Source organism: Phyllobates terribilis, unplaced genomic scaffold, assembly GCF_046119375.1.
Source record: "Phyllobates terribilis strain yellow unplaced genomic scaffold, ASM4611937v1 Scaffold_3__8_contigs__length_932513732, whole genome shotgun sequence".
Taxonomy (NCBI): domain Eukaryota; kingdom Metazoa; phylum Chordata; class Amphibia; order Anura; family Dendrobatidae; genus Phyllobates; species Phyllobates terribilis.
This window is the reverse complement of record NW_027362763.1, coordinates 158,082,391-158,102,225: the sequence shown is the minus strand read 5'-3', so window position 1 is coordinate 158,102,225 and position 19,835 is coordinate 158,082,391. Positions and strand designations below refer to the sequence as shown.

The window sequence follows — 19,835 nt, the reverse complement described above, 5'->3', positions numbered from 1 at the left end:
ATATATACCATTGAATAAAAACAACACAAATTCCACTTTTTCTATAGGACAACTACAACTAAAACCAGCATATCCCCTTTGAATGCTATTTTGATCTGATCATAGTCAGTAACGTCTCTTCCTAAACTCGTAAGTTGCCAAACTTAATTTACCCTCCTGTGGAGTAAATTATCCAGATACTAAATCCTTTTTTTTAAAGCACCACTCTGGCGTCTTTTTTTATTTCGGCGCTGAGGTGGTGTCACTAATCTAAGTTCTTTGCCCCTAGTATTACAATTACCAGCTGCTGTCTTCTGCTCTTCCCAGCACCGCTGTGGTCCCACTCTGCCATCTTGTGACTGCAACTTCTGACTGATCGGAAGTCAGAGGTAACGGCCGCAAGTTCTCAATGTAAATCTATGAGAGTCTCATTCTGGCCTCGTTCTGGCCTCATAGACTTATATTGAGATGTGACCTCCAGCTCGCCCAGCAAACACTGGAGCGACCCAGCAGGTCACAAGCTACAGAAGACGACCGGAGCGGCATTAATAACAGCTGGTAAGTATAATACTAGGGGCAGGAAACTTAGATTGGTGACGGCCATCTTGCCTGCTCTTCTGTAAACACCATTCAGAGATATGTTTCATAGCAGCCCCAAATGGATTATTTCTTAATATAGAAAAAAAACATGCAAAATTGAAAAAAAATCACCCAAAAATTCTGAAATGCTTATAAGTTAAAAATGTACACAATTAAGTACTTTCTGATAACCCACTCCCAATTTAAACTTCTTAGTTGAGAGGATATTATCAAACATGTTATAATATGAAAACCTCTTACAAAATGAAAGGGTATCAGTGCTATATAAATTGTCGTAGGTAAATTATTTAGATCGGTAGAGATGTTCTGATGCGTCCATCCTTCACTTTTCTAGAATTGTATCTATACAATTTGTCATAATACCTAATTCAGTGCAGTCTCATGCCATGCAGCTCCCCGACGTCATACATCAAGGTATCCTGTACATTTTTTTCATGTTTAACATCTTGTGCCATGCATTGCATGATAAGTTGGGTTTAGAGAAGTTAAGGAAGGGCACGTGTATGTCCAGTGGTTTTGTTGGTGGGAATAAAGTTGATATAGACAGTATAGTTTGTTGTTTCAATTATGCAAGAAGCTGCATTAAAGAGAATCTGTCAGCAGGTTTTTGCTATGTAATTTTTCTGTGTACATTGTATAGTGACCTCAGTTCTGGAGGTGTAGTTAGACTAGGAGGCAGAAGGCCAGTAGTCCTCTAGTGATAATCTCCTGCTGATAAAACACTGATTGTATTGAAACAGCAAAACACATAGCTGGAATCAGGGTGTTTGACCCTACATCATGGTGCTCTCATATTACATAGCAAAAACCTTCTGACAGGTTCCCTTTAAGTTCATATTTCCATTATCACTGGATCACTTAGTAAGTCAGACACATAATCAAAAATCAATGTCAACTATCAGCAGTAAACCTGGACCTCAGAACAATGGAATAATGGTGTGCTGTTACTTTGCATTAATATTTGTCTTTAGTTTGGAAGTAGAAACTAAATTCTTTACTTTGATGACTGATAAAATAAGGGTGACAGAATAGTAAAGAAAAGGATTTACCAAATTTAGAATTTTTCAGGCCAACGTGTCATGCACTGCTCATAAACCTCATGTAAAAAGGAAGTGGTGCCACTTTACAAAATAATTACATAAAGTCTGAAATGTTAGCAGTATATATTTTATAATTACCTTCTATGTCTTGCATATTTACCACTAACATGACCACTCCCATCGCAACCAGGAGTAGGACAGCTGTAGAGAAGGAACAAGGGATAAAAATGGTTGGACAAAAGACTAGACCACACTTAATAAGTGTATGTTTAATTGTATAGTAGGGCCATTATTCAACAGAAACTGAGATTATGAGTTTATTACAATGTCTACAGTAAGTGCAACAGATGAATCTTAAGTATGGATTATGCACAAAGGAGCAATAGGCAACAAATGGAGTCAATGGTTTGGTCTCTGGTAAACGAATGGAACATCTGACATGAGAAATAGACACTATTAGAAGTATTGACTTTAATGCGTAGAAAGATGAGTTTTGTTGGGTTTGTGCTTAAAATACCCCAGTCTGTTTAACTATTCACATGGGAAGTCCCAAATAAATGTATACTGTATGTCTCTCATCAATGCTCAATGTGGTATATACCGATCTGTCCCTCCTTACCTAACCCACATCACATATAGTGGGTGGTCACATGTAGATGCATATACCAAAAACATGTCTCGATAGAGTACCCTCAAAATCATGTGTTTTAAAAAACTGGTAATCCCGCGACACTCATCTCGAGACATGTCGAACCAAGGTGAAAGGTAAGGAATGACAGATTTGTATATGATATATGGTATAGTTACAGTATACAGGTCATCTAATATATCATATCTATGAAGGTTTTGGTTAGATCTGGGCAATGTCAGTAACTCAGTATTTAAGTCTGGGTTCCTAATTCTCAAGTTTATCATTGAAATTAATATTTCTAGAAAAAGATGAATTTGCATCTAACACTTGAAAGAAAAAGTACCTACTTGTCTACAGATATCACTAAAAACAATTACATGGCCATTCTTACGAGTCTACATTTAATCCAGTGATAACATTTCTTCGAGCAACACTCAACTTTCATCACTCTTTAGGCAAAATAAATAAAATCAAACTAAACCTTTAAATACAGGGGAGAACATATTGAATCTAGAGTTACAACTTGAAAAGCTTTTGGGTAATGTTCCAAGTGGTAATGACCCACTTTTATTTAGGACCAGATATTGATGATCTGGTTTTAAAGGCCAGTAAGATATTTGTCAAGGAAAATTCATGGGATATCATCTAGATTATGTTTTCTTCCTTTGGTAATTTTTAGAGTTTTCCATTTAAATGTAACTTAAAAGTCAAATTAAGTCAATATTTGCAGTGTTGCCCCTTCTTCTTCAAGACCTCTGTAATTCTCCCTGGCATGCTCTCAATCAACTTTTGGACCAAATCCTGACTGATAGCAGTCCATTCTTGCATAATCAATGCTTGCATTTTGCCAGAATTTGTTGGTTTTTGTTTGTCCACCCGTCTCTTGATGATTCACCACAAGTTCTCAATGGGATTAAGATCTGGGGAGTTTCCAGGCCATGGACGCCAAATCTCTATGTTTTGTTCCATGAGCCATTTAGTTATCACCTTTGCTTTATGGCAAGGTGCGCCATCATGCTGGAAAAGGCATTGTTGGGCGCCAAAATGCTCTTGGACGGTTGGGAGAAGTTGCTCTTGGAGGACATTCGGGTACCATTCTTTATTCATGGCTGTGTTTTTAGGCAAGACTGTGAGTGAGCCGATTCCCTTGGCTGAGAAGCAACCCCACACATGAATGGTTTCAGGATGCTTTACAGTTGGCATGAGACAAGACTGGTGGTAGCTCTCACCTCTTCTTCTCCGGATAAGCTGTTTTCCAGATGTCCCAAACAATCGAAAAGGGGATTCATCAGAGAAAATGACTTTGCCCCAGTCCTCAGCAGTCCACTCCCTGTACCTTTTGCAGAATATCAGTCGGTCCCTGATGTTTTTTCTGGAGAGAAGTGGCTTCTTTGCTGCCCTCCTTGAAACCAGCCCTTGCTCAAAGAGTGTCCGCCTCACAGTGCGTGCAGAAGCACTCACACCAGCCTGCTGCCATTCTTGGGCACCCTGGAGCCTTTTTGACAACAATGGTAGCTCTCTCCTTGAAGTTCTTGATGATGCGATAGATTGTTGACTGAGGTGCAATCTTTGTAGCTGCGATACTCTTCCCTGTTAGGCCATTTTTGTGCAGTGCAATGATGGCTGCACGTGTTTCTTTAGAGATAACCATGGTTAACTGAAGAGAAACAATGATACCAAGAACCAGCCTCCTTTTAAAGTGTCCAGTGATGTCATTCTTACTTAATCATGATTGATTGATCGCCAGCCCTGTCCTCATCAACACCCACACCTGTGTTAATGGATCAATCACTAAAACGATGTTAGCTGCTCCTTTTAAGGCAGGACTGCAATGATGTTGAAATGTGTTTTGGGGGTTAAAGTTCATTTTCTGGGCAAATATTGACTTTGCAAGTACAGTAATTGCTGTTAAGCTTATCACTCTTTAACATTCAGGAGTATATGCAAATTGCCATTACAAAAAATGAAGCAGTAAACTTTGGAAAAATTACTATTTGTCTCATTCTCAATACTTTTGGCCATGACTGTAGATGAAGTAACAGGATGGATATGCCTGGACTCGATGTAGACAGTTGACTATGAGAGATGGATATGCCTATGCCTAATGCAGACGGATGATTTACAATGATGACTATCCTTGCATTAGATGCAGACCAGACAGGTTAATTAGAGGAATATCTAACCCTGCACTACTTTTGGAAAGGTAAATTAGGGAGATGGAGGGCAAATAAGACAGATAGACACAAATCAAATAACCGGAGTTAAAAAAGAAAGGAGGCGATGCCAAATCTATTTTATTAGCAAGCCTCGAGAGAATAAATTTAATCAATGCAGCAGGGCATGAGCAAGGCACCAATGAACTTGAAAGTGCATTATGCCCATTAAAAGGCCTGAATTTTCTAAATTGCTAATGGGATACATTTTACACTCCGAGCACTAACCTGAACAGCTCTTGTATGGCTGGTTCCACAGGAACTGTAGAGAGAATGGAAAATATATAAAAATTTATCATCTATCATAAGTACCCCTCTGCTATAGAAAATTACCCAAAAGGTTATGCAAAAGTAAGGGTCAGAATGAATTGCGAAAGAGAGAATCTGCAGGATGAAGGTCATTTCAGAGTGGAGGCCCTGAGTGATTTAGTGAAGCACGGAACGTACCTCGAACACCTTTGGAGCGCGTGCGATGCCGTTTCTCGTCTGTATCCACCTCCATCTGGGAATAGATTAGCAGGCAGTGAATGCTCTTATTCTTCATGCACAGACTATCAATGCACTGTCTGCTGCAGACTGTCACACAATCTTTTAATTCTATTTTAGAACAAGGATTTCTTTACGTGACGTGATAAGCTTAGTAATTATATTGAATACAGATGAATTCTTTACATTTTCATTATTGCTTTTGCTCGGATTCAGACCGTGGCTATAGATTTTTAGATGTGGCATTTCGGAAGATTCGATTATGTTATATGCTGGCTGGTAAAAATCATATTTCTTTCCGTATAGTTTATTTAAATTGGTACCTTATAATATTGACGCTCTAGGATGGCATTATTCTGTCTAATGTTCTACTTTCGCAGCTTGTATTACATATTTTTTTCCATCTATTTACTATATATTGTACTATTCATTTATTTTGGTTTTGTCACCTCCAGATTGTAAATTAATTATAACACCATCATCTCTTTGAGAAGACCATGCTTGATCAAGACCAGATTTTTCCATGCTCTTATATCCTATGTGTTTCATCTTCTTTTGAGAGCACTTCCTCTCTAAATTTGTTATTATTTAGGATATTCTTTTTAAAATATTGAAAGGAACCTATCACTAAATTCATGACCAAACCATGGACAGCATTAGTTTATTATTTTATTTATGCGCTTTTAGAGCACCATTCAATTCCGCAGCACCAGTCCCCATTGGGGTTCACAATATAAATTCCCCATCAGTATGTCTTTGGAGTGTGCGAGGAAACCAGAGAGCCCAAAGAAAACCCATACAAACAATGGCAGAACATACAAAATCCTTGCAGATGTTGTCCATGATGGAATCTACACCGAGGACTCCAACGCTACAAAGTTACAGAGTTAAACACAGAGCCACCATGCTCAGCCAAGTATGGTTTTATCTGAAACATTTCCACATTTCAGAGAAGATATAATTTTAAGGGCTGGCTGGGGACCATAGGGATAGACTTGACTAGACAAGCGAAAAGAGCGGTCAATCAACTAGAGCTGTGGGGAGAGAAGTCCAAATGGCTCTTCAAACTATCCAGCCTCTGATTCATGTTGCTTGAGGTTTGGACAGCATGAATCAAGTGAAAGGTTCCTTTCAAAGGATTTATAAAACATTTGATATGTGTTTTAAACGCAGTTGCAAGTCTCATACAATAAAAAAGAAACTATACCCATTTTCTTCTTTCCCTCTCCGATTCAGCACTGATGCTCTGGCTCTTTGTCCCCAATCGGTCAGCATGTGACCCAAAGTGGTCATGTGCCGTACAACTGGCATCACAGTTCACCAATAGGAGCCATGATGCCAGTAATAAGGCTTGTGACCACTGAGGCCACAGATTGGCTGTAGAAGTCATTTGATGACTGTTTGCATAGAAAGGAGCACCAGAGCAACAGTCCTGGATTTGCATTGAACAAAAAATAGGTGTGTATAGTTTATTTGATTTGTTTTGCCAAATTTACAAAAATATATAAAATATTTACATTGAATAACTTCTTTAAATCTTTTAAGTGGTTGTCACAGGAACCTTGTAAGATTAATTAGAAAGTAATGTGGCTCAGCGAATCCAGGATTTAGCAAAAAAATCACCATGAAACGCGTGTCTGGAAATAGAGGGTTTGGGTTGGCTTTTTATTCGTATGACAACAATGCTCGTTGAAGGGTTGATATTGACTTTTATGATTACTGCTTCTAAAAGGTGGCACTAGAGTTAAAGTCCTCTTTCTCTCCAAAGAGACAAAAAATATACTACAGGCAAGGAATGCGGTAGAATAAAAAAATAATTTGTATTCACGTGGTAAATGCCCCACCGCTCCAGTGTCACTGCTCTGTTCTCCCACCAGTCTTGTTGTTTAGTTCTATATGACCACTGCAACCTCAAGAGAGGTGTTTTCATGTATGACACGAGACCTCTAAGGCCGGCTAGTGATTAGTTGCAGAGTTTAGGTGCCCATGTGTAGAAGGTCTCTACTGCAGACAAGTCAATATGATGGTATGGACACTCGAGCAATGGGGGTTTTATCAGGTGTGATTGTTTTTTTATAATATCATCTTGTGTCTGTAATCATTCTTTTCATCCTTTTCAAAGCCTTTAAGTGTTTCTCGATACTAAGCTAAGTAACTGCTCAAATAAATTACATCAAGTACCCGTAACCCAAAGCAATATTTGTAGAGTGTGTTATCTATTAGAACCACAGACTGGCATGACACGTACCCCCAGGGGGTGCATGTACCATAAGTTGAGAGCCAAAGCTCTAGAAGATAATTTTTTACTACAAATCTTCGATTGTATCTCATCACAAATGTAATAGTGCGTCGTCAGTTACATGTTGTCCTATGGGACAAATCCCCTTGCATTGAATTTATGAAGTTTCAAGCAGATGGTGTCAATGTACAATCATAGAGATGATTGGTAAGATCTCCAGTCTGTCGTTATACAACTTTAATGCATCATAACGACATGACAGAAAATGTCCCAACTTGCTGCAATTAACATCACAACCACTGGATGACCACACATAGATACACATGGCATACACATCTCCTGGCAGATTAAAAGTAAATCAGGTATTTTTCAAAAGTTAGTAATCTCGCACCACTCTTCTTGAGATATTCTTAAGTCTTTGTTCACATCATATTTTTGCCACACATTAGTAGCTCTGTTGGGGCCCTAGAAGTGAATTCAGACATATCAGCCAACTGAACCATTGACTTTAATGAAGCAGACATGTTGACTTTGTGCCATCTGACCTAATTTTCGGGAGTGTTTGACTTTTTGAGGTGAGCACAAATACATAAATTATCATGTTTTTGTGCCTAGCTCAAAAAAGCAGACAGTGATGAATATGGGGTTAGACAGCGCACAAAGTACCTTAACTCCAAAGCCTGTTTTCCAGCGTCACTCTTTATGTGCTAATAACTCTGGAACGCTTCAACATATCCCAGTGATTCTGAGATTGTTTTTTCGTGACACATTGTACTTCATGGTAGTGGTAAATTTTTTTTAGATTTTGTTGATTTTATTTATGAAAATATCGAAAATTTTACAAAAAATTTGAACATTTTTGCAATTTTTAAACTTTTAATCTTTATGCACTTAAACCAGATCGTTATATCACACAAAATAGATGATAAATAACATATACCACATGTTTACTTCACATCAGCGTCATTTTTGAAACATATTGCTAAGAAGTTAGAAGGGTTAAAAGTTTATTAGCAATTTGTCATTTTTCCAGACAAAGAACTTCCAGACTACAGCACATTTGAAGTGACTTTGAGGAGTCTATATGATAGATAATACGCAAAAGTGATACCATTTTAAAAATTGCACCCCTCAAAGTGCTCAAAACCACATTAAAAAAGTTTAATAACCCTTTATGGGCTTCCCAAAATTAAAGCAATGTGGAAGAAAAAAATGAAAATTTTACTTTTTCACAAAAATATTGCTTTAACCCAAATTTTCCATTTTCGAAAGAGTAAAAGGAGAAAATGGACAATTTGTTTTGCAGTTTCTACTGAGTACACCGATATAACACATGTGATGCAAAACTACTGTTTGGGCGCACAGCAGGGCTCGGAAGGGAAGGAGCACCATTCAACTTTTGGAGCACAAAATTGGCTGGAATAGATAGCCATGTCGCATTTGCAAAGCCCCTGATATGCCTAAACAGTGGAAACCCACCAGAAGTGACCCAATTTTGAAAAATACACCCCTCAATGAATTTATCTAGAGGTGTTGTGAGCACCTTGAACCCGCAAGCACGTCACAGAATTTTCTAACATTGAGCCAAGAAAATAAAAAATGAAATTTTTCCCACAAAAATGTGGTTTTCCCCAAATTTCTCACTTCCAGAAGGATAATAGGTGAAAATGGACAATGCAATTTGTTGTACAATTTCTCCTGAGTACACCGGTACCCAATATGTGGTGGAAAACTACCATTTGGGTGCACAGCAAGACTTGGAAGGGAAGGAGCAGCATTTGACTTTTGGAGTGCAAAATTCGCTGGTATAGATAGCGGACGGCATGTCGCATTTGCAGAGCCCCTGATGTGCCTAAACAGTGGAAAGGCCGCATGAGTGACCCCATTTTGGAAACTACACCCCTCAAGGCAGTTATCTAGAGGTGTGATGAGCACCTTGAACCACCAGGTGCTTTACAGAATTTTATAACATTGAGCCTTGAAAATGAAAAAATACATTTTTCCAGCAAAAATGTTGCTTCAGCCCCAAATTTTTCATTTCTATAAGGGTAACAGGAGAAAAGGGACGATACAATTTGTTGTGCAATTTCTCTTGAGTACACCGATACCTTATCTTTTGCTTCCCCCTTGAAATGTGGTATGTGCAGAACATGTTCCTGCATGGTGAAACAAAGCCATTAAACAGTACATAGCTGGGGCACATTTATAAGATTTTCTCAGTAGGAACATTTTTTTTAACATATACAATTGTAGAACTTATTTTTATTCCAAGATCTATTGATTAAAATGTAATTTGTTTATGGGAAAACCTCTTTAAATATTAACCAATCATTGTCTTCTTCTGCTCCCAGTGATGTTTTGATTATCACCTGAATCACATGGCTGCAATTCAGAATAGCCAGCTTACGCATCGTCTTTTTTGTCAAGTAGAAGTTTCTTTTTCATTGTAAGTCTATGAGAGCCTTAATTTCTCATAGGTTTTCATTGGGCTGACACTTTGTGAGCAGGCTAAGCGGTCATGTGTTTCTGAACAGGAATAGAAAGTCACTGGGAGCTGAAGAAGATGGTGGTATGTAAGTATTTAACCACATCCACACTACACTACATATATATGTTAAGGGCTCATGTAGACGACCATATTATTGGTCTGAGTGTGATCCGACAAAACATTGGATAGCATTTGTATCAAAGTTATTGTATGGGTCTGTGCAAATGCCACAGCATGCACAATTTGCATCCGATATTCGGAACGCACTCGGCCATGCAAGTCAATGAGTTTGTTGAAAACATAGAACTGTACACAGATTAAATTTTTTTTCACGGATTGACACAATGGAAAAGATGGAGACTTTTTTTATCCATCTTCTCCACATTCGAGAAAATCGGAGTACATTATGATTACACTTTAATCAAACTCTGATCAGAGTTTGATCAAAGTGTGATTAGCATAATCGTCCCAATTCTCTTAGATGCGAGAAAATACGCTCATCTGACCCTGGCCTTAGGGATTAGGAAATAACATTTTTGTTGGCAGCGCTCCTTTAAAGGTAAGGTAATGAAAGATATAGCTGGATGTTGGTGCCTACTATATCTATAATGTCTAACCTTATTTAGTGTCTTTCAGCCCATGGGTTATACCAACAAGATATACATTTAGGAAACGCAAGAGGTATATATCATGAAAAAGAAAGAGCTTGGACATGCTAATAAGTGCAAACAACAGCATTGTTAGTTGTGATTTTAACAGTTTCCATACGTTTTATATATATTTTTACATCCAATTTATTTATTTTTGCTCATATAATTATTTGGGGTAAATCTGTACAACATGTAAATACATAAAACATTGCAATATATGTCAGAGAAAATGGCAACTTGATTATGGTCCAAATTATTATTGTACTCTTTTCCCTTTTACCAGTCCCCAGAGGGGGAGGAGGGTGATGCAGCTGCAGTCTCTACAAGCAGAAATAGGAATGTTTTTAATTGGTTACCACTGAGCAGAGCAGTAACGTAACACCAGAAAATAAATACCCACTAAGTAGGCATTAGTGTTGAGCCACCCCCGTAGTGTTCGAGTTCGGTTCGGTTCGTCGAACTGTTCGTCGAACTGTTCGTCGAACTGTTCGTCGAACACCTTCGAACACTGTTAAAACCAATGGCAGGCAAACGAAACACATAGAAACACATAGAAAACACCTTCAAAGGTGTCCAAAAGCTGACAAACTGCTCAGAAGACATAACTAACACATGGAAAAGTGACAAGTACATATAGTCATGCGAAAATAAAAGAGGTGGAGGAGTAAAAGGAGGGGGAGACACAGATATAGGCATGTCATGCCCTTCTAAAATCCAAAAAGTGAGAAGCCGACACGGCCAGTCCGCTCCTGCCCGTGCCACCTCCGTGTCGCCGGGTTTGTGCCAGAGCCGCGGTGAACCCTGATGGCCAGCCCCCCTCTCCCAATACTGGTGCCTGTCCGCTGGTGGGTCGAGCGAGCCCCCCTGTGGTGGAGGCAGCTCTAAGCTTTTTAATTTAAATTGTCTCTCTAATTTGAATGAATACACTTTAAATCCATTTACAAGGATCTATTGGAGGGCAAGTCTCATGCCAGCAGCCGCGTAATTCCAGCTCCAGTAGCGTCCACTAAAGCTGCTGCAGTTAAAAAGCTTTTATAAGGATCGAGCTCGGCTGTCCACCGCAAGGCATCCTACTGCCAGTCCCAGCCCCTATGCCTTGGGGTGCCTCCTGATGCTCTTCACTGAGTATCCCATGGTCCCGAAGCATTTCCTTTGAAAAAATTAAGTGTCTAAACTACAGGTGGTGTAGCTTGCTTAACAGCCGGGATAATCCGCTGACTAGCAGACACTGCTACTAGGCACAAAGTATTTCCTGGGCTAGATGCAGTTAAAAATTTGTAATTAGATACTCTCATTGGATGCTGAGAAAGCATTCCATAGAGTCTCCTGGCACGCCATATATGATTCTCTTAAAAAGCTTGGGGTAGGGGTCTAGGGGACCCTTTTATAGCCAAAATCACGACCCTGTATCACAATACGTCCCCTAGGCTGAAGATAAATGGAACTGTAGCACCCTGAGGGCTCGGTTGCTACAGAGGTATTGCACCTCACCCAGAGGTGTGATATCTCACTCTCAGGTATGGATGGAGTGTGGATCAGGACCCGACACCTGCATGCATTACACCACATTGTCGTGGGGCAGGGCAACCAATATGCCTCTGAGATGGGCACGACAGTCCCTGTCCCTGGCTGGAGTGGGGGGAGGGAACACTGAGGAAGGGGAACCCTGTAGTGCAGGAGCAGGGAGGATGCAGTTCCTGGGTGCATTGAGAAGGGAGTATAAAAGGTGGGCACCATCTTAGTTCAGTGCAGAGAAGTCTGAGCAGAAGTGGCAGGGAGCAGGGGCTCTGCATGAGCTCTGCTCCGGAGGCGGGCCTAGTAACAGAGGCCCAGGCCTGGAAGAGGGAGAAGGAAGGAAGAGGAGCGGAGAAGGCTCCAGGAACGAGGAATGAAGGGATCCCAGGGGTGCGGATGGGCGAGTCGCCACCGCACGCCCAAATCCACCTGCGTGGAGGGGTCAGGCCAAAGGGAGAGACCGGTCCCCGAAACTAGTGGAGGCAGGAAACGACCCTCAGCTAGAAACCGGAGGCTGTGACATTTTATGTGGCGCAGCCCCTCGCTACACCCGCTAGGAAGGCACCACATAGGGTCAGGGAAACTGGCGCCAAGTTTACCAAGAGGAGGCCCGAGGCAGCCGGACAGAAGGGTTGGTAAGAAAGGCCAGACAAAGGACACACAAAGGGGGTCCTGTGAAGTGCTCCAAAGTTATCTGGGAGTTGTCTGAGCCCCTCACCTGGTGAGCACAGTACGACGTGGGCAGTCGTTACCTGCAGACGTGGTCTGGATAATAAGAACTGTGAGTAAAGGCCCTGGACTGCATCACTGATTCCGTGTCGTTACTGCTGCTGCCCTGCACCATCACCCCCATCCTCCGCATACACTGCCCTGAGGCTATACTCCTCCCGTGGGGAGTTATGCTACGCTCTGCTGCACCCAGAACACCAGCCTCAGCGGTCTGCCCTGCAGCGGCGGTTCACTCTGACCGCAATCCACGGGTGGCGTAGTCGGACATTTAAACATCAAAACCACATAAATAGTTCCGCCACTGGTTTGACCACCCTGAGCCACGGAACCGGGTTACCGCCACGAAGACTACAACCACCAGCATCCACCAAAAAGGGTCCGGCTCCGGGTGTCCCATGGCCCAGGGGGTGCATCAGAACATTTTCATCACCTTTCACAATCACCAATGGGACAAGGCAGGGATGTCCTCTGTCCCCTCTCTAATACATCCTAGTGACGGAGCACCTGCTCTCATCAATTCGCCATAACCCCAATATTAGGTGGATTGAGGTGGGAGGCACCGAGTACAAGTGCTCTCTATTTGCTGATGATGTCCTAGTATATATCACTCAATCACATATATCCATCCATGCTGTTATGGCTGAAATAGATCACTTTGTTACATGGTAAAATTTTAAAATCAATGCAGCGAAGTCTGAGGCCCTTGATGTCTCCCTCCCCAAATCCATATAGGATTCCATCCAGTCCAACTTTCCCTTTGCCTGGCCCTCACAGGGTATCAAATACTTAGGAATTCCTATTCATAGAGACCTCTCCCATCTATGTTATCTTAATTTTGGGCCCTTTATTGAACAACTCCATACAGACCACGGTTGGAAAGTTAGAACTGTAAGATTCACTACGTGAACCACTGGTGTTTTGTGGAAAAGCACATGTACACTGCGTTCCAAATTATTATGCAAAAAGTGCTTAGGAGTGATAAGGGAAGAATTTGTTTGTTTGTCAGTTAAACTCATTGATGGTGATGTGTGTCAGGGCTCTTTATATCACTGTAAGCAATTGCAGACACCTGTGCTAATTAGTTTGGCAGGTGTGTCCAATGAAAGGCAAGACTACTTAAGAAGGTTGTCTCACATTATTAAGCAGCCTACATTTTCTGCCAAATTGGGAAAGAAAAAGGATGTGTCGGCTGCTGAGAAGCAACAAATTGTGGAGTGTTTAGGTCAAGGCATGACTACAATCAACATTGTGCGATGATCAGGATGAAGTGTCTTGGCAATCAAGAAGTATGTAGCTGATTCACAGTACACACGTGTGCGTGCTGATAAGGGCAAATTGAGGACTTTTTCCTACAGGCAATTACGTCAGGTTGAAAGAGCAGCGGCAAAAAAGCCTTGTCATAGCAGCAGACAAGTTTTTGAAGCTGCTTGTGCCTCCAACGTCCCCCGAACAACAAGATGCAGGGTCCTTCAGAGGTTTGCAGCTGTGCATACGCCATCCTGTCGACCTCCTCTATCCACTTCACACAAGCAGAAACGGCTCCAGTGGGCCAAACATTACATGAAGACTGATTTCAAAACTGTTTTGTTCACGGATGAGTGCCGTGCAGCGCTCGATGGTCCAGATGGATGGAGTGGAGGATGGCTGGTTGATGGACACCCCACGCAAACACGGCTACAGCGCCAACAAGGAGGAGGTGGAGTAATGTTTTGGGCTGGAATCATGGGGAGAGAGATTGTCGGCCCCTTTAGGATCCCTGAAGGCGCTAAAGATGAACTCCATAATGTATGTGGATTTTCTCAAACAGCACTTCCTGCCATGGTTCAAGAAGAAGAACCGTGTATTTCACAGCAAGATCATTTTTCTGCATGATAATGCACCATCTCATGCTGCACATAAAACATCTGCATCTCTGGCTGATATGGACATAAAAGGGGACAAACTTATGGTGTGACCCCCATGCTCCCCTGACCTGTACCCCATTCAGAACCTTTGGAGCATCATTAAAAGGAGTGTCTATGATGGTGGGAGGCAGTTCACATCTAAGCAACAGCTCTGGGAGGGTATTCTGTCCTCATGCAAAACAATTGAAGCAGAAACCATCCAAAACCTGACAAATTCAATGGACGAGAGAGTTCAGAAGCTCCTTTCGAACAAGGGGTCCTATGTGAAAATGTAACATCACCTAGAATAAAGTTTTGAGTTGAAAACTGTTTGATTTCAGTTTCTAACAACCTGCTAATGCTTATAATTTCAAAAATGACCATTTTTTTGGTCTTTATGAAAATGAAAAGGTTGATCGAAAAGTTTGGGGGATCTAAGAGTGTGGCAACCCAGTAGTAATGATTACTTCGAATTCTGACAATATGAGGGTCATGCTGCATGTAGTGCAGCAAGAAGGCACTTATTGTGTCTTGCGCATCTCGGAGCCCCAAAATTATTTTCCGGGCTAGATGCAGCTAAAAATTATTATTAATTTTAAATCTGGTGAAGCTTTAGTATAGATGGCCTAATAGGATCAGTGCTGCACACTGCTACAAAGCCCAAATTATTTTCCAGTCAAGATACAGATAAACATGATTAGTAATTTTAAATCTGGTGGAGCTTATTATAGATGGCCTAATAGAATCAGTGCTGCACACTGCTACAAAGCCCAAATTATTTTCCAGCCAAGATACAGATAAACATGATTAGTAATTTGAAAGCTTAAAACGGTTGGTAGGGTGATTTTAACCAATCATCAAGCTTTTACTCTCCCCAGGATGACACAGGGGTAGAAAAGTCGTTTCGGATCCATGATTTGTTCATCTTTATGAACGTAAGTCTGTCTACATTATCAGTGGAGAGCCGCGTGCGCTTATCTGTCAGCACACCACCAGCAGCGCTGAACACACGTTCAGACAGAACGCTGGCTGCGGGGCATGACAAGATCTCCAAGACGTAAGTGGCTAGCTCCGGCCATTTATCCAGATTGGAAGCCCAAAAAGAGCAAGGGTCCAGTGACACAGTCGTGGCTTCAATGTTTACTTGGAGATACTCCTGTACCATCGTCTCTAGGCGTTGACTATGTGTCAGACTTCTTGTCTCCTGTGGCCTTGCAAAGGATGGGCTAAAAAAGTGGTGAAATGATTCCGCAAAATTGATGTTACCAGCAGATACTGTGGTTCTGTTACGGTTTGAGTGCTGAACACTTGACGGTCCCACGGTTGGCAAGTTGGAACTGTGAGATTCACTACGTGCACCACTGGTATTTTGTGGAAAAGCACATGTAAGATTCTGCAACAGTCTCTGCTGATACTCCTGCATGCGTGCATCCCTTTCTATGGCAGGAATAATTTCTGCAAATTTACTTTTGTACCGGGGATCTAACAGTGTGGCAACCCAGTAGTCAGGATTATTTCTAATTCTCACAATTCGAGGGTCATGTTGCAGGTAGTGCAGCAAGAAGGCACTCGTGTGTTGCGCATCCAGGAGCACCAAGTCCCTGTTGTGTTGGTGGCGAGGTAACAATCATGCTTCCTTCCTCTGTCCTCTCCCCCCAACCTCGCACAACAGAAATGTGATCAAGGTCTCCCTCATCTGATGAGTCTTCCATCAGTTCGTCCTCCACTTCTTCCTGGGCTCCTGCACCTTCCTCACTAGTTTGGCTGCTACCATGCGCCCTGGTAAAACCATCTCCCCCACCCTCACATGCCTGCCGCCTTGGTGCTGCCGACCGTCTGGACCTTGCAGATGTTAGCCCTTCCGCATACAACTCCTCCTCCTCTACTTCCTCCACCTCCTCTTGTGCCACCACCTGACTCCGAATTCTGTTTAACATGTGCTCCAGCATGTAAATCACCGGAATAGTCATGCTGATAATGGCATCGTCAGCACTAAACATCTTCGTCGCCATTTCAAAACTGTGCAGAAGGGTGCATAGGTCCCTGATCTGAGACCACTCCTCCAGCGTGATTTGCCACACCTCTGAATCTCGTTGGCCCAGGCTATACGTCAGAACGTATTGCACCAGGGCTTGTCGGTGCTGCCACAGTCGCTGCAACATGTGCAGAGTTGAATTCCACCGGGTAGGCACATCGCATTTTAGCCGGTGAAGTGGCAGGCCCAACGACTTCTGTAGAGATGTAAGTCACTGAGCTGCGGGATGCGAACGGCGGAAGTGAGCACACAGCGACCGTGCCCTCTGCAGAAGGCCATCTAGTCTGGGATAGTGGGCTAAAAATTGCTGGACAACCAGGTTCAACACGTGAGCCATACAAGGCACGTGTGTGACATTGCCCCGGCGAAGGGCCGCACCCAGGTTTGCAGCATTGTCGCACACGGCCTTCCCTGGTTTCAGGTCCAGTGGAGACAACCATTCATGAAATTGGTTCTCCTGAGCTGACCACAACTCCTCAGCTGTGTGACTCACATTTCCCAGACATTTCAATGTAAAAACCGCCTGATGACGTTGAGCCCTACTGCCAGCATAGTAAGGAGGTGTGCAGGATCCCTTCTGCGCAGTTAGAAAGCTTGTGGCATGACCAGACAGGCTTTGGGTGCAGGTGGAAGACCGAGAGGAGGTTGAGTAGGCAGAAGCAGTGGAGGAACTTTGACATAAAGAGGATTGACGCACAACTCGTGGGGACGGCAAGACTTGGACAGCAGCCCCTTGTCCTGCTGTCACCATAGTTACCTAGTGCCCAGTCAGCGACATGTAACGCCCCTGTCCATGCCTACTCGTCCAAGTGTCTGTGGTGAAATGCACCCTGTCACACACAGAGTTTCTCAAAGAAGCGGTGATGTTGTGTGCGACATGCTGGTGGAGCGCAGGCACACCTTTCTTTGAGAAGTAGTGCCGACTGGGCATCTGGTACTGGGGCACTGCGACGGACATAAGGTCTCGAAAATCCTCTGTGTCCACCAGGCGGAAAGGCAGCATTTCTGTAGCCAAGAGCTTGCAGATGGTGAAATTCAACCTCTTAGCTTTCTCATGGCTAGGAGGAAATGGTCTTTTACTTGTCCACATCTGAGGGACCGAGGGCTGGCTATTGTGCTTAGACGGGGTTGATAAGGGTGTCCCCGGCAAACTGCCGGTCTGTGAGGAAGATGCAGGCGGACATGTTAGGTTGCCTTGATCCAAAGGTGGTGCTATCAATGTCGGACAGCGCTCAACACCAGCTGGTGTTACCACCTCCAAAGAAAATGATGACCTGCCAATCACGCTGGCTGTTGCGGGTAAAGAGGTGGCAGGTCTGCGCCCCAAAACAGGTGTGACTGCTGTCCCCCCAGTCACAGAGGATGAAGAGGCCGCGGATGCACAAGATATGGCAGACGGTGGTTGGCCCGGCCGGCTAGGCCGCATTGTAGCACACTGAGCTTCCCACTGCAACTTATGCTTCATGTCCATGTGCCGGTTCATGCATGAAGTACTCAAACTATGTATTTTTTGGCCTCTACTTAGCTTTTGCTGACAAATGTTACAGATAACACGAGTTGGGTCATCTTTATCGATCTGAAAAAATGCCCAGGCTATGCAAGGCTTAGCACCCATGCGACCTGAAGAGCCACCACGACTTGTGGTGAGAGGCAGAGTTGTGTTTGAGGATGCAGTTGTTGACGTGCTTCCAGTACTACGTCTCTGTCCAGGAAGGCGCAACCTGACCTCGTCGTCACTAGCATCTTCCTCCACCTCCTCTGCTGACCTCATCTCTTGGCTGACTGTGGGTTTACAGTAAGTGGGATCTCCAACCTCATCATCATCACCCTGTGCGTTATCACACCCGTCGTCCTCAGAGCCAACCTGTTCCTGCCCTGACAAAAAACTAAAGTTGTCGCTCCAATCAGGTATTTGAGTCTTATCATCGTCTTCCTCATTGTCTCCACCAACAGGAGTTACAGTTTGGGAATGAGGGTCTACATTATGGTCAGAACCTTCTGCGTCTGGTCCTGGATCCGACTCATAAAGATTCTGGGCATCAGTGCAGATCATTTCCTCGTCTGGATTCACAGAAGCGCTGGAGTCGACCTCTGATTCCCAGGCTATAGTATGAGTAAACAGCTCTGCAGACTCAACCATCTGTTCTACCTCATACTCAGACGGGCAGCTGGAGATTTGGGAGCTGTGAGGAAGCAAGTGCGATTGGGGTGACACCTTTGAGGACTGGAGTATTTGTGATGTTGAAGTTGATGTGGAGGAGAGCCCACTTAAAGGAGCACTTGATATCCGTTGAAGCACCTGCTGTTTTTGTGCCTCATCTGGAATTTGTAGCGATTGGCGTGGCCATAAGAAAGGGATCTTATCACATTGTCCGCTAAAAGAAGTAGACATTTTAGTTTGGCTGGAAGATGGTCTTTCTTCTGCAGATGTTACTGTTGCTTTAACACCTACCCCACGGACACAACCTTTTTTCCCCTTCCCAACACGCCTATTCCCCTTTCCACCAGCAGCAGGCCTTTTTCCACTCATTTTGGTGGTTAACTAATTCACAACTCTGGAGTTGTTTGCACAAAAAAACAATGGATGGGAACCGAGCAGAGCTGAGTGGCCAAACTGTGGTATTAGGCCAAAACTATTGGCTGGGTTAGATGCAGAAAAAAATTATATTCAATTTGCAACCTGATGGAGGTCTGTATAGATGGATTAATAGAACAAGTCCCACACACAGCTAGAAGCCCAATATTTTTTCAGAGGTAGATGCAGAAAAAAATATATTCAGTTTGCATCCTGATGGAGGTCAGTATAGATGGACTAATACAACAAGTCCCACACAAAGCTAGAAGCCCAATATTTTTTCAGAGGTAGATGCAGAAAAAAATATATTCAGTTTGCAACCTGATGGAGGTCTGTATAGATGGATTAATAGAACAAGTCCCACATACAGCTAGAAGCCCAATATTTTTTCAGAGGTAGATGCAGAAAAAAATATATTCAGTTTGCAACCTGATGGAGGTCTGTATAGATGGATTAATAGAACAAGTCCCACACACAGCTAGAAGCCCAATATTTTTTCAGAGGTAGATGCAGAAAAAAATATATTCAGTTTGCAACCTGATGGAGGTCTGTATAGATGGATTAATAGAACAAGTCCCACACACAGCTAGAAGCCCAATATTTTTTCAGAGGTAGATGCAGAAAAAAATATATTCAGTTTGCAACCTGATGGAGGTCTGTATAGATGGATTAATAGAACAAGTCCCACACACAGCTAGAAGCCCAATATTTTTTCAGAGCTAGATGCAGAAAAAAATATATTCAGTTTGCAACCTGATGGAGGTCTGTATAG

The 19,835-nt window shown here is 42.7% G+C and overlaps 1 protein-coding gene across 17 annotated transcripts in view; it reads right to left on the bottom strand.

Annotated features, from left to right (window-relative positions):
* The window catches only part of MYT1L (myelin transcription factor 1 like), a 679,346-nt gene that overhangs the window by 210,371 nt on the left and 449,140 nt on the right, over window positions 1–19,835 (bottom strand). For 14 of the 17 annotated variants that reach the window (XM_073674215.1, XM_073674210.1, XM_073674221.1 and 11 more), the window contains 3 exons: window positions 4,911–4,965; window positions 4,692–4,725; window positions 1,758–1,820 (listed from right to left, as the gene is read on the bottom strand). The exons of 2 other annotated variants lie outside the window; for them this stretch is intronic. In XM_073674215.1, the coding sequence (XP_073530316.1) occupies window positions 1,758–1,820; window positions 4,692–4,725; window positions 4,911–4,965 (152 nt within the window). The remainder of the gene's footprint in view (window positions 1–1,757; window positions 1,821–4,691; window positions 4,726–4,910; window positions 4,966–19,835) is intronic. One more of the 17 variants, XM_073674223.1, reaches the window with a different exon arrangement.